General features: G+C 38.1%; 1 protein-coding gene across 2 annotated transcripts in view; it reads left to right on the top strand.

The window, feature by feature from the left end:
- The window catches only part of RELN (reelin), a 444,047-nt gene that overhangs the window by 187,177 nt on the left and 242,314 nt on the right, over positions 1–14,556 (top strand). For both annotated transcript variants that reach the window (XM_039517535.1, XM_039517540.1), the window contains exon 7: positions 11,698–11,794. In XM_039517535.1, coding sequence (XP_039373469.1) covers positions 11,698–11,794 — 97 coding nt within the window. The remainder of the gene's footprint in view (positions 1–11,697; positions 11,795–14,556) is intronic.

Below are 14,556 nucleotides of genomic sequence, written 5' to 3' on the forward strand. Positions count from 1 at the left end.
CTGCGTTTTATCTGATGAACAGTGATTGCTTTAGTTCTATTTGTGTTTATGGCTGGTTCTGAAGTATATTTTCCCTGTTGGAGATCTGACTTAATTTTTCTTTTTTTATTACAGTCTGCTATGTGTTGTTTTCCTCCTGTCGACATCTTTCAGAGTTTCACCTTTTTATGTATCCAGATTGTAGTTTATAAGAATTTCACAGATATCTGTCTGTTGCAGATATTTTTTCTAATGCTATCTCTTTTTCTTTTAGTTACATTTTGTATGTTCTCCTTTAGAATTCTGGGCAGGTGCAATGAGAATCTAGAATCTCAACATATAAATATCTCATTTTTCATGGGAATGGATAGATCAGGGGCTTTATAATGGGATACAGAGTAGCAGGCAATGAAGATACTTTTAGCTTCAGTGTGTTAAATAGACTTAAAGGAAAGAAATGAGAGAAGGCATTATTTCCCCCAACAGATGTCTCATCACTCACAGAGGGCCTAGCTACTGGGAGCCTCCATAACTTATTTATCCACTGGGCCCTATTCATAAATCCATCCTTGCTTCTTAGCAGTCTCAACAGACAGGCCATGGACTGAACTCCAGTCCCCTAGATTTGGTCCCTCTAATAACCTTGAGACATAGTGGTGTGGCAGTGTGTTGGGACTTTGCACTAGTGCCATAGCTGATATTTGGATAAAGGACTCTAGTCTTCATTGTGATGTCTATCTCGTACAATACATCTGTCCAATGGGCCCTGATTCTTCACAGGCCTTTTGGTACCACTACAAATAATAATAATAAGCCTGACACCTTTCAGCAACAATAAATTAAGTTAGAAAAAATGTAAGGGGAAAAGAGTAATTCTTGTAAGATATCCTGCACTTTGCTGCATAGAGGATTTCTCCAGAGACACTCCCTTCAGTGAAGACCTGCTTAATTCAGAAAGCTCATTCTTCCTTGACTGTGTAGCTGGAGTTAAGTCAGGGATTACTAACCGTTTATGCCAACTACCCTAAAATCGCATTTTTCCCCAGCAGCTGGTGAGATCCTCTCTTTATCATAAACAATTGCTGTAACTGCAACTGCAGTATTTCCAGTCCCATTCTTTCCCTGATTTGCTCTGCTCAGAATGTAGTAGCAGCTGCCTTGCATGCACAGGATACTCTAGTGGGGGCTGGTCACTAGGGGCTAGTGAGACTAAGCCCCACTAATAATTAGTTGTAGCCATTATTTGTGTAAAGATGAAAAGAGGTTTATCATGCTTTCTATTCTCTATTCTTCCCAAATCCCTAAATAGCAACTCTGACTTGGATGTGCTTGATGCTGCCCCAGCCATCCAGAGTGCCTTCGTGGCATGTACAACTGCAGCCAGGGATGCATAGTACATAGTACAAGTGCACAGATAGGCCATTTCATGGCTATGTGTATCTAATTTTATGAGACCCTGTAGAAATTGAGCATGTCACTTCCTCACTTGTAGAAGCCTCACATGAAATAACTGTATTTTATCCTGGAGCATTGGACTGATCTGGCTGTTACTGCCTATTGATTTATATCTCCTCACATGTGTTGGAAAGGGATAGTGCAAGTAAGATAAATTTCTATACACACACCAAGACTAAATAAGGGACGTTACAGCTAGTATTTGTGTACTCTTTATAGCAGTGATAGTGACCCTATGGCACAACATTCGAACTTTCCCTGAGGAGAATGTTATAGCAAAGTGCTAAATAACCAGAACAGGCTACCAAATTAGAAAGCAGATCCAGAACAACATTTTTTGTTAACTTAAGAGCAATGCTTTAACTTCAACACAAGAAAACTGGAAAGAGGAAAAACCTCTAAGATCTATAAATTAGTCAAGAACACCTGCTGTCAGTGATCTATCCTGTGCTGTACAAAAGTTCTCATTCAAACAGTAGGCTGCTCAAGATAAGCAGCATACTCATGGGTACATTCAGTAAATTAAAAAATGATTTAAAATAAAAGCTGCTACTGGCTCAAGTCCAACAGCTCTCATTACCAGCATGAAACTGTGTTTCATCTCAAATCACATCAACACTCATAACAGCAATCACTTACTAAAAAAAAAAACCCTCTTAGAAGATGACATGAAGAAAAGCTGAGCATATGAAATCAATCACTAAGAAACAGACTCCAACTCTTATCCATAGCCTGTGAGAAATGAAGTGTTCAGGTATTGTGATATTTCCAGTGGCGAAGAGGTGGATGAAAGTTCTGTGAAAGGAGACAAAGGTCCTAAAACGATCTCCAAATTGCAGTAAAGCCAAGAATGAAACTTCAAAAAGATTTATGTGACAGTTTGAGATGTTTATCCCCGTTACATTTCTAGGATCATAGAAGACATGAGGCAATATAATGTCAGCAATCTAGTGTAATCTAGAAGGAAACAAGGAGCTGGTAGAAAACAAGATGACAAATGGGGACAAGGTATCAACAGATGTTTGTCCTTCAGCACAACGAGAAAAGAGTAGAAATGAACAGAGGCATTTGTAGAGAGCAGAGGAGAGCAATGTGAGCTCTGCAGAAAAGACATCTAGATGAACATGTATCAATAGTGACACCAAGCAAAAGAAATGAAGAGAAAGTTGAATGAAGACATAAGGCAAGGAAGTAGCTAAGACTATGCAAAGGGACACACCTAGCTAGGACAGTACAAATGGTATAAGGAATTAGCATTACTGTTTGCACCAAGAGGAAATGAAGCACAGCAAATTGGAGTGTTCTTATTTCTATACATGCAAGAGGATAACGATGATCTAGAGAAATACACATCAATTATTTTACTGTCCATATATTTCTGTCAAGCTGCTGAGCAATTAACTCTGGAGCAATATATTTCAAACGGAACATGAAGATTTGGGATCAGGATTACTCATACTTCTTATGAGAAAATAATCCTAAAGAAGATGAATGATCAGATTATTAGGAGGACAGCTATCCAGAGTTCTTCACAATATATTTCACAGATGAGATTATGGAAGAAAAGTATCTGAGCAGCTGAACCACTTTATATTCATAGTATCTTAGAAATTAGAGAGAGAAAAGACTGGTTAGGTCATCTAGCTTATCCTCTTACTCGTGCATGAGTATTCCTTACACTATATTTATAGACAATGCTGCCCTGCTACACATACATAGCAAGGGTTCATGCAGGAGCTGAGCTATGAAAAACAAAAACATGGGGACAGAAAATAAAAATATAATGCTTATAATCAAGCAGAATAATCATATCAGCAACGTAGTTGAGCAAAAATGGCATAATACATTTACTTTGCTGAGGTTACATGAAGTTACATGAAGTTGATATAAAAGGAAATGATTTTGTTATTTAAAACAAGTTGTCTACAGAAGAACTTTGTGTCACAATATCTCTGTCAGTTTATCCAAATTGTACATAAATATATTTAGTATGTGATCAGCAGTGACTGACTGAATGATGGATTTTCTTGGTAATCTGGATGCAGTCAGAAACCACGTGACTTTAACTCAGAAGGGTAATACTACTTTTCTCTTTTATAGTAAATCTCTTATGAGAATTTTGAAGTACTCGATTAATATTCATTAAGTCTCAAGATAACCCTCCAAGTCAGGTTAGTATTATCCCAATCTTAGAAATGTGTGATACTGAGCCACAAGAGATGTTTAAGCCAAAATTTTCAGAAGTGTCTGCTAATTCTGGGTGCACTAATTTTGGGATCTTAAACTTGAAACACTTAGAATCTGATTTTCATAGATACTGAGCACCTGTAGCTTTCACTGACTTCAAATGGAGCTGTAGGTGCTTAGCACCCCAATAATGAGACCCTATATGCTTTAAATTAGGCACCCAGAAATCAAGAAACTCAATATTAGTGGACACTTGGGGGAAATTTTCACTTTAGTAACTTACCCAAGGTCATAGAACAGTAAAGAGTAATGAAAATGTATCAGGATTCCTGACTCTCAGTCTGGCTTCTGTTAATTTCCCGAATATACTGATAGCTTCTGGATTGTCTTATTTTTATTATGGAATGGAATATTGAAACTCACAAATAAAGAAAACAGTTTGATCTGTGTATTTTGTGGACACTAATGTACCATTATTATAGATATGACACCACTCCAAGCTGGTCAGAAATGTCCAAAAGTCCCCTAAAATTGATTTTTTCTTATTCCTATCTTCTACGCATGCTGGAATCCATAGACATGATACATTCTTTTTCAGAAGAATCATTGGAAAGACACAAAACAAATATTCTCTACCTTCCCTTCCTATGCCTTTCTCCTGATAATACTCTGACTTCCCCTCATACACTCCTTCCCTGCATTTTAAAGAAAAATAAAATTATAAGCCAAATTCAACCCTGGTGTAAGTGGACAGGAGTCATAATGAAGTCAATAGGAGTTGCACCAGCTTACATAATTATTCCGTCATAATGATTTATTAAGCTGCAGCAATATGAATTGCTAAGAGTACCTTAATGTGATTGTATAGAGGAAAAACTACTTTCTTGTATAATATCTCACATTGTTTTGGAAAACAGAACTGAACCTGACCTTAAGGGGAGATGAGGTCATCTTTGACTCCTGTAATGGACTTTGGTGAAACAAAGCCAGCCCTACAATGAATTGATCCAGGGCCAAATGTGAAGAGATTGAGAATAACAAAACCAATCAATAATTCACCACATCCAGAAAAAGCATCTGAAAATCTAACATCAATCACTCAGTACATCTTAACACTCATAAATCTGCAGGGCACTGTGTTCTCACAAAGTTGTTCTGTTCTTCAGAAAGTCAGCTACAATAAAGAACCTTATTTCAGTTACCTCAGGAGAGTTCTCATGGGAAGCCAGAAGAACTGATAAATGACAATGTGCGGCTGCATGAAACACTAACCACCAATTCACCAGGACTCAGAACTGTCTTCATGTGGATGAACAAGCATTTTATATATATATGTATATAGGAAGTGGATCCATCAATAGCCGGATAGCTTGTTTTCACTGGCCCATAACTCAGAACAGACAGCAATTTGAATGTCTTAACTACTGTGCCATAAACAACTCCATGTGATGCTCATGGACAGTCTTTTTGCCAACTGTGCTTATAGCCATCTGTTGGGATAGCGTTATGCCTGCTCACAAGTTGATCCAGGCTGGAGCACTTGTGGTAATGATGCATAAGTTGAACATTATGAGAAATCATCAGTCTATGCAAAATGAGTTGGGAAGGAGAATTGTATCATGATGAACATAGGATAATGACATCAAGAAAAGAAAATGGTGGATGCCAGGACAGAGTTGCATTGGTTCTAAAGCCAAAGGTAAGCCAGCCTCTTATGGCATTTATCTACTGATATGTTGAAGGCGAGATTCAGTATCAAATCCAGTGCAGCTATAATAGTACAAGTATATGTGAAGTCCTCAGCAAATCTCTGGTGAAAGAAGAAATGACTGTTGACGAGACATGTAATAGTATATAAAGTGGGATTACGAGAGTGACTGAACAAGTATTGGACTACAAAGAAACCAATTGGATAATGGTTGAAGTGCTGCAGTTGCGTGACAAGCGTAGGATGATGAAGGAGAATAGGAGGGTGTAAGTCTAAGAGATGAGTACAAAAGGCTGACCAAAGAGATAAAACAGAAAGCAGAAAGAGACAAACACCTGGATATGCAAAGCAGAAAATTGTGTGAAGAGAAGTACAACACAGTTGTATCACAAGATAAGAGAACTGAATGAGACATATGAGGTGAAGATGTCAGCGATGAAAAACAATCATGGACAAGTAATTGAGGATGAACAATCAAAGAATAAGCAATGGAATGAAATTTTGAACAGCTGTACAATGTGCAGAACCAGAGTAGGTTGAAGTGGTCCTGGAGAAACTTCCCAGCACAAATGAGGGACAGCAGATATCAAAATTCTTAGAAGAAATAAAGATCCTGATAGAAAGTTTGAAAAAGAAAAAGGTGCTGGGAATTGACAACCACAGAGCTGCTGCAAGCAGGTGAGGAACATATAGTAAAGGTGATGCACAAGCTGTCCAGCAAGATTTACGAACAAGAGCAAATGCCAAATGAATCGAGGAAGGTGATAATAGAACCAGTCTATAAAAAATGAGGTAAAAGTGAATGCAGGAACTACAAAGGAATCAGATTACCGAATGTGCTGGGAGAAGCATTCACCAAGACATTGCTGAGGCGAATGAAGAGATAGGTAGATGTGGCACTTACAGAGGAACAGGCAGGATACAGACCAGGATGAAGTACAACAGATCAGTTATTTGTGATAATACAGATATTGGAGAAGTACATAGAACACAACTGAACCTGTTGCAACTACTTTATGGACTTCAAGATGGCTTTCAATAGCATTTGTCAGAAAGAGTTGTAGCAAGTTATAAGAATGTATGACATGCCCAAAAAACTGATCATGCTGACAGAAAATATCTACAACAAGACAGTGTATAAGGTGAGAGTACACAAGAAATGGATGGAATGGTTCAGGATGACCACAGGAGTTAGACAAGGATGCATGCTATCACCAGATTTGTTTAACTGAGTACTGGGGGCAGTAATGGCTGTAGCATTGAGAGATGAAACAGGAGGAGTCATATTATGTGGTAGGACAGAGCATAACTTTAGATTCGCAGGTGATATTGACCTCACTGCATTGGCCAAGGAGGATTTACAGAGAATAAATGACAAGGTAGATTGGGAAAGCAGAAAATTTGGCTTGAAGATAAAAAGAGAGAAGACAAAAAATATGACAATTGGAAGACAAGAGAAAGAGGTAAAGATCAAACCTTGAGACAAAGAACTAGAACCTGGTGGAAGAGAATACTTGAGAGTTTAAAGAGTACAAAAATAAAAAATGAAGAGAGAAAAAATGGCTAGGGCAAGAAATAAAACTGTTACAGAAGAATCAAGAAAGACGACTGCGATGGTTTGGACACGTCAGAAATTTCACTATCTTCAATATCACTTTGACTTATGCTCACCAGATAAAATAATCTATTTCTCCACGGGGTCTGGGTGAATTACCCAAAAAACATTTCAGTTTAAATTCCACATTAGTCACAGTTCCACTGGTAGATTTCAGCACCTGGTCTAACAAAGATGTTGCATGTCAAGAGGGAGACTCTCAGCAGGCGTAGAGATTCCTACTGGACCTCCGTCCGTAACAGGTGTAGCATCTGTTAACCACCTAGTCTATCTATCACCCACAGGTGTAACCACATCCCGTGTCCCAATCTTGAATCCTGTGTCAAAATACAGAGAATATCCCTGATCCCTGCACTGAGGTACTCTGGGCACAGAACCAGTGGATATAAATGGCAAAACCTGAAAATGAATACGAGTCTCATCCCATTTCTGCTCTAGCTTCCACAACACACAGTTCCTCCCTATGTGTTTCACAGAAACAGGGTCTTCAAATTCAAAAAATATCATATATTTTTGTTCACCTGCCTCATATTAGTCACATGACCAAAATTTCTAACAGCCCTCTTAACTTCTGCTGTACAATAAGGGGACACCTCACTGATCAAAATGGTCCTATAGTGATCTAACCCAAATTGTGCACAAGTTTCCATTATCTTAACAATATTAATACAGTGTACAAATTCAATAACAATATTCAATAACACTAAATTATTTCATAAGTAACTGCTGCAATATTCCTCAAAAAGAAATCAGGTGAGCTCTGAGCAATCCTCAAGTCCCTGTCTGTTCAGGTGCATTTGTAACCTTTGGGTGGGCTAGAGTTTACTTCAGTGCCTTTCTCCTACTGCCTAAAACCAACTTCCATAGTAATGCACATGGAGACCCAGAATTCAGTCACTGAGGATTTTCAGCAAGGAGTGCACAGGGTCAACCTCCCTACAATCAAGTCCAAAAAGAAAAAAAGGAATTACCGTAACTTAATTCTTAAGTACCAACTTCATAAAATCTTATAATGATAAGGAAACAGAAAAATAATAACTTAATTTCTACAACATAAGGCTACTTTATAATCCACATACATAAAGAAAACAAATTAAATCTAAACAGGTCAGTTGCTAGAGAAACACAGGGAGAAGTAACTCAGAGTTCCCAAAAGCTTAGGTTGAGTTCACGTGAGTCTCAGTTACAGTCTTGGATCACCAAAATCTATGCAGTCTGTTCAGTCAGAAGCACTGCAACAATATCTTCTCTTCCCTTGTCTTCCAGTCTCTTCTAGAAACTTCCAACTGGATTCCATGCAGACTCTTCCTCCTCCTCTGCTGAAATCATTCAGTTAACTAGTCAGATAACTAATTAACCTACCACTCAGTTGAAGTATATAGGGGAAAAAAAACTTGTTACAAGAAAAATACAAACTGAGAATAGCAATATGAAAGTGATTCTTTCCCCATCATCATATTTAAATAAGAGAAGAGTTGGTGAATCACACTGAGACAATTTAACTAAATTAGTTTGGCTAAAATCAAATAACATTCTAATTATAAAAGTAAAATAAAAGAAATGTTTCCCTTCCCAATTTTCCTTTTCTATAATTACCACTGCAGGGAGAGGGATAGCTCAGTGGTTTGAACATTGGCCTCCTAAACCCAGGGTTGAGAGTTCAATCCTTAAAGAAGCCATTTAGGGATCTGGGGCAAACATATGTCAGGGACAGTACTTGGTCCTGTTAGTGAAGGCAGGGGACTGGACTCAATGACCTCTCAGGGTCGGGTTTCCCTTTTGTAGGGTTAATATAATTAACCTGCTGCAAAATGCTTTAGAGTTAGGGGGAAAACAGCCTGTTTTCTGCTCCTGTGGCTCAGCTTCTCCCAACCCACGGATGCCTCATGGAATTTGAGTCCAGCAACAGGGAACCTACTGAGCATACCCAAAACTGCCTCACCCAATTCCAGAAACTTCTGAGTGTGGAGAGCTAATTGTGCATCTGCCTAGCAACAATGATCCAGACACAACTCATTCCTACCCTCTCCCATAAATCTTTTCAAGACATATCTCCCTATTAGGCATGTGGGTTACACTAGCACTCCAGATCCTCAAAGGACAATCAGCACCTCCCAAAAGGACCTCAGAGTCTCATAGTATCAGGCCCAATTTGAAGTCCTAGGATTAAAGCAACAAATCTCAGCGGTAGGGAGATGTGTGATTAATTGGCCAAGCTGCACTTTATTAGACCTATTTCAGATTTTCTTTATGCTTATTTTTGTTCTAATATTTAAGAACAGCCAAACTGGGTCAGACCAATGGTGCATCTAGCCCAATATCCAGTGGCCAATGCCAGGTACTTCAGAGGGAATGAACAGAATAAGCAATCATTAAGTGATCCATCCCCTGTTGTCCAATACCAGCTTCTGGCAATCAGTATGTAGGGACCAGAGCATGGGTTTGCATCCCTGACCATCTTGGTTAATAACCACTGATGGGCCTATCTTCCAGGAACTTTTCTAGTTCTCTTTTGAACCCAGTTATAGTTCTAACATTCACAGCATCCCCTGGCAACTAGTTTCACAGGTTGACTGTATGCATAGTGTGAAGAAGTATTTCCTTTTGTTTGTTTTAAACCTGCTATTAGTTTTTTTGGGTGACCGCTGGTGCTTGTTTTATGTGAAGGAGTAAATATCCATTGGGTATGGAAAACAAAGTATAAGTTATACAACAATTGGTTCTGAGCAGGTAACCACAGACCACAGACACTTATTCACTTCCTTATTCACTTTTGCCACACTAGTCATGATTTTATAGACCTCTATCATATCCCCTCTTAGTCATCTCTTTTCCAAGCTGAAAAGTCCCAATCTTTTTAATCTCTCCTCATACAGAAACTGTTCCATACCCTTAATCATTGTTGTTGCTCTTCTCTCTACCTTTTACAATTCTAATATATCTTTTTTGAGATGGGGTGACTAGAACTGCACCCAGAATTCAAGCTGTGGGCATACCAGGGATGTATATAGGGGCATTATGGTATTTTCTGTCTGATTATCTATCCCTTTCCTAATGATTCCTAACATTTGGTTAACTGTTTTGAGTGACACTGCACATTGAGCAGATGTTTTCAGATAACTATCCACATTGACCCCAAAATCTCTTTCTTGAATGGTAACAGCTAAGTTAGACCCCATCATTTTGTATGTATAGTTGGTATTGTTTTCCAATGTACATTACTTGAAATTACCTGCCATTTTGTCACCCAATTACCTAGTTTAGTGGGATTCCTTTTTAACATTTCACAGTCAACCTTGGGTTTAACTGTCTTGAGTAATTTTGTATAATCTGCAAATGCCATCTCACTGCTTACCCCTATTTCCAGATCATTTATGAATATGTTGAACAGCACAGGTCACTGTACAGATCCCTGGAGAACACCACTATCTACCTCTTTGCATTCTGAAAACTGACTATTTATTCCTACCTTTTGTTTTCTGTCTTTTAACCAGTTACTGGTCCATGAGAGGGCCATTCCTCTTATCCCATGACTGGTTATTTGCTTAAGAGCCTTTGGTGAGGGACCTTAAAGGCTTTCTGAAAGTCCAAGTACACTATATCCACTGGATCACCCTCGTCCACATGTTTGTTGACCCCCTCAAAGAATTCTAATAGATTGGTGAGGCATTTTCCTTTGCACAAGCCATGTTGACTATTGCCCAACAAATCATATTCGTCTATGTGTCTGATAATTCTGTTCTTTACTATAGTTTCAAACAATTTGCCTAGTTCTGAATTTAGGCTTATTGGCCTGTAATTGCCAGGGTTGCCTTTTTTAAAAATGAGTAACAGTGTATTGTTAGCAAGAATATGAAATATTTAAATAAGATCTATTATAGTCGATGACTAAATTAGTCCAGTGTTACAAAACAACTCCAGGAAACATGTTTAAAATGGTCTATTGATAGTATGCTAATGTTTGAAATACATGTGACCTTAGTTGTTGTTTCCTTTTGTCACATCATTTACTATGACCAAGGCAATTGCCTAGAAACACCATAAATAAGCCCCATGCTTTTAGTCTTTGAAAAAATGCTACATAATAACTGAAAAAAAAATGTTTTCTGTGAAAGATAATGTTTCATTCAACCCAGCTGTTTTGGTTCACCCAAAAACTGTTTTTGGTCAACCTGAAATTTTTTTTTTCAATTTTTCAGTTTGGCAAGCAAAGCAAAAGATCAGTTAGCTCTAGACCTAAGAGGTATCAGTAGCCACATAATCTTTAATAACTCACAATGACACTACCTGACATACACAACCTGTCCAGTTTTAATAGTTCCCCATTGGTTTGTTCTGCAATGGAAATAAGTTGTTGATTGTATGATGTTGGGTTTGTATATAGTTTATTAAGTGAGTTGTCAATATTATGAAAGGAATATAGCCCCAGAGAAAATTAAGCTGGAAAACCATAATTAGGAGCACATTTGAAAATAAAGTAGGGGCACTTCTTTCAAATCTGTCAGAGCTTTTTTGAGGGACAGTAGTGGGATGGGGAAGTAAACATTTTTCAGAAATTTAGGTTTTGTCCCTCCTAAATAGAGACATCTACCATGCATGATTGCCCTTTAAATGCAGTGTTGGGATAACTAAATAGTTCCATTTGTCTGAGTGTCAAAATCAAACGTTCTTCTTTTAGCAGTTTAGCAGGTTCTTACAGCCCCAGATGTATGATTTATAATTTTCAGCTTGATGTGTTCTGATTTTCCTGCAGGTTTGAATGTAGTAACTGTGAGGTTGGAGAGCAGTGCGGTGTAATTATGCATGGCAGTGCTGTCACTTTCTGTGAGCCATATGGTCCAAGAGAATTGGTAAGTGGATGTTTGCTAATTTGCATGGATCATGGGACTTCAGGTTTTGAATTCAGACCTTATCACCACAGTGATTCTGGTGTGCTTTGAAAGCTTGGTGTTCAGCAAAGAGGTTCTTAAGCAGTTCAATAATGCATAGGATAGTAAGGTTAAATGTTTAAAACTCCTCACATTTTTTCTAAATATTTTGCATGCTTTTTGCACATGGCCAGGAAACCTTTTGAGTGAACTTTCATGAAAGTTATTTCAATGTTTAGAAAAGGCTGGAAGACCAAAATATAGAACCAAATTTGGGGCCTGGGATGCTTTCTTTATTTTAGGCAACCAAAGACTTACTTTTTCCTCTCTTATTTTATTTGGCTGTGTCTTATTTTCTTTATAGTCAAAAAATGTTAATTTGTTTGTGTAAAATATCACTGGGGAATAATGCACTCTGTGGCTTTAAAGCAGTCACATGCAGTCTGGATTAATTACCTGCCTGTCCTGTAGAAGTCTCTGTGCCAAAATCAGTGGTGAGGTAAATGATGTCACAGTTTCAGGATAACTGCAGCTGTATCTGCCACCTCTCTGGTCCATTCCAGGACTGTCAAGTCAGCTGGAAACCAGAGACCTATCACCTGCCTCTGGGCAGGAACCCCGCTTCTGAGTGGTAGTTTCAAGATTGCATGACTTCCTGCCTTCCACTGTGATATCCCCAGCAAGCCAGTCTGCCTAAAGGACAGTGCCTGTGCATTGCTTTCTCTCCAAGGGCTATGAACAGTGTATTGCCAGCAATTCCAAGTGACCACACATCTCTTTCTAAGTAAGCACATTTATTCTTAAGGTAAAAGTGAAGAAAAGTTATTGAAACATTGAAAAGGTTTAAACACACACTAAACATACCAAGACTCATTCTTCAGTCATATAGGGCCCCAGAAGACCACAAGGGTTGGGGCCCCCCTTGGACTGAAGATCCTATCTATCTGGCTGATCAGAAAGGCCATGAGTTAGTTCAAGCTCATCCTTTTATATCACAAGCCCTTTCCTTGTTTCTTAGTCTCTGGAAAACCCAGTTTTAAGCAGAACCAGTATATGCAAATTACCCCAGAGGGTGTAACATCTCTGGAGCTGTTTAGTCTCAGTGATTCACCTTAATCCCCACCACACACTATTTTTAGTTCCTGTAGGAGCTATGGTAACCCTCCCCCATGGAGTAGAACATAATCATATGTAAACCATTTATAAATTTAATACAGTGGTCCTCAAAGATACTGGATGGGATTGCAGTATCTGTCACGGTAAATATTACACATGGTGTGTAAATTGGGTGTAAAATAGATGTAAGTATCGAAGTAGTGTGATTTGCATTAATTTGGGATCCAGTGGGTATGGAAAAGAAAGTATAAGTTATACAACAATCCTACAGTTGGCTCTGAGCTGGTGACCACAGACCACAGACACATATGCAAAGGAGGCAGGATGCTTTCTGTAAGGATTTTGGTAGTCAGAAATCCAACCCAAAATGTAGACAATTTTAAAATAATATTAATGATTTTTAAGATTTTCTTGTCTGGGGAATGGTTGTCTTGTGATTTTTGAAGACACGGAGTTTTGGTAATATTGTATCTTACACAATACTCCTGAGACCAAATTTAACCCTGGCCTAAGCAGGCACAACACTCCTTGAACCACTAAATGACACATTGGTGACAGTAATACAACCTTGCCAAATATGCACACATTTGACTAGCATATTTCTGTTACCATTTATGTGCATGCTAAATTTGATCATATTAATATGTTCTGTTAATGTTTGCATTATCTTGTGGTGTTTGACAAACACAATACAAATGCATGTGTTATGGTGACAGGAGAAGTCATTTAAAAATATTTCACAAATTTCATGGATATAGTGGAACCTCACTGTATCTCATTTCACTTATGCACAAACCTTGTGGGAGAATCCAGACATTGATGCCTTTGCCTGCTATTTTAAATATTATTTGCATATACTGTGTCTCATTTAATGCCTTGATATACTTGTGAAGAAAGACGTTCCATTTTGTGTCCATTCAAAAATTAAAGTCACATGTTTGGGATACTTTTTCCACATTTTGTTACTCGTTGCTGATTAGGATGCTTGAAATTCAGCCCACAGTACAGATATTGAGCAAATAGACCTAGATTCCATGCTTTCCAAAGACCTAGATGGCATGCTTTTCATTCTAATTAATGTATTGCGCTCCACTAAATATGTATAATTTAGACTATGCTCAGCAATTATAAAATTGGGTTTAAAATCCTGGACTCTGATTGGCTAAAGCGGTCATATGACCTGGTGGTTAACTGGCACTACCATACCATACCCTTTGAAACTGAAAATATTGATCATTATGCCTAACAGATGTGAATAAATCAAAATCTTACAAGTCATCATCCTAGCATAATTATTAGTGCACTTTATAAAAGCATTTCTATACCTCACCACCCCTGTGAGACAGGTAAATGTTATCCCATTTTACATAGAGGGAAACTGAGCTACAAAGAGGTTAAATGACTTATCCAAGGTCACTGAAAGAGCCAAGACTAGAACCAATTTGTTACTTTTTCCCAGTCTAGGTCTCACAGATGTTGAATTTTAATACTCATTATATAATATTTTATTTTTCCTCTAACTCTCTTCCTTTTTTTTTTTTTATTCCATCCCCCTGCTACCACCTAACTCTCACTTACCTTCCTCCAGCAGTTCTGGGATCTGTTTTTCATCCCTGATGTTCAAGTCT

This window comes from Mauremys reevesii, linkage group 1 (genome assembly GCF_016161935.1).
Source record: "Mauremys reevesii isolate NIE-2019 linkage group 1, ASM1616193v1, whole genome shotgun sequence".
In the NCBI taxonomy this organism is placed as follows: Eukaryota; Metazoa; Chordata; order Testudines; family Geoemydidae; genus Mauremys; species Mauremys reevesii.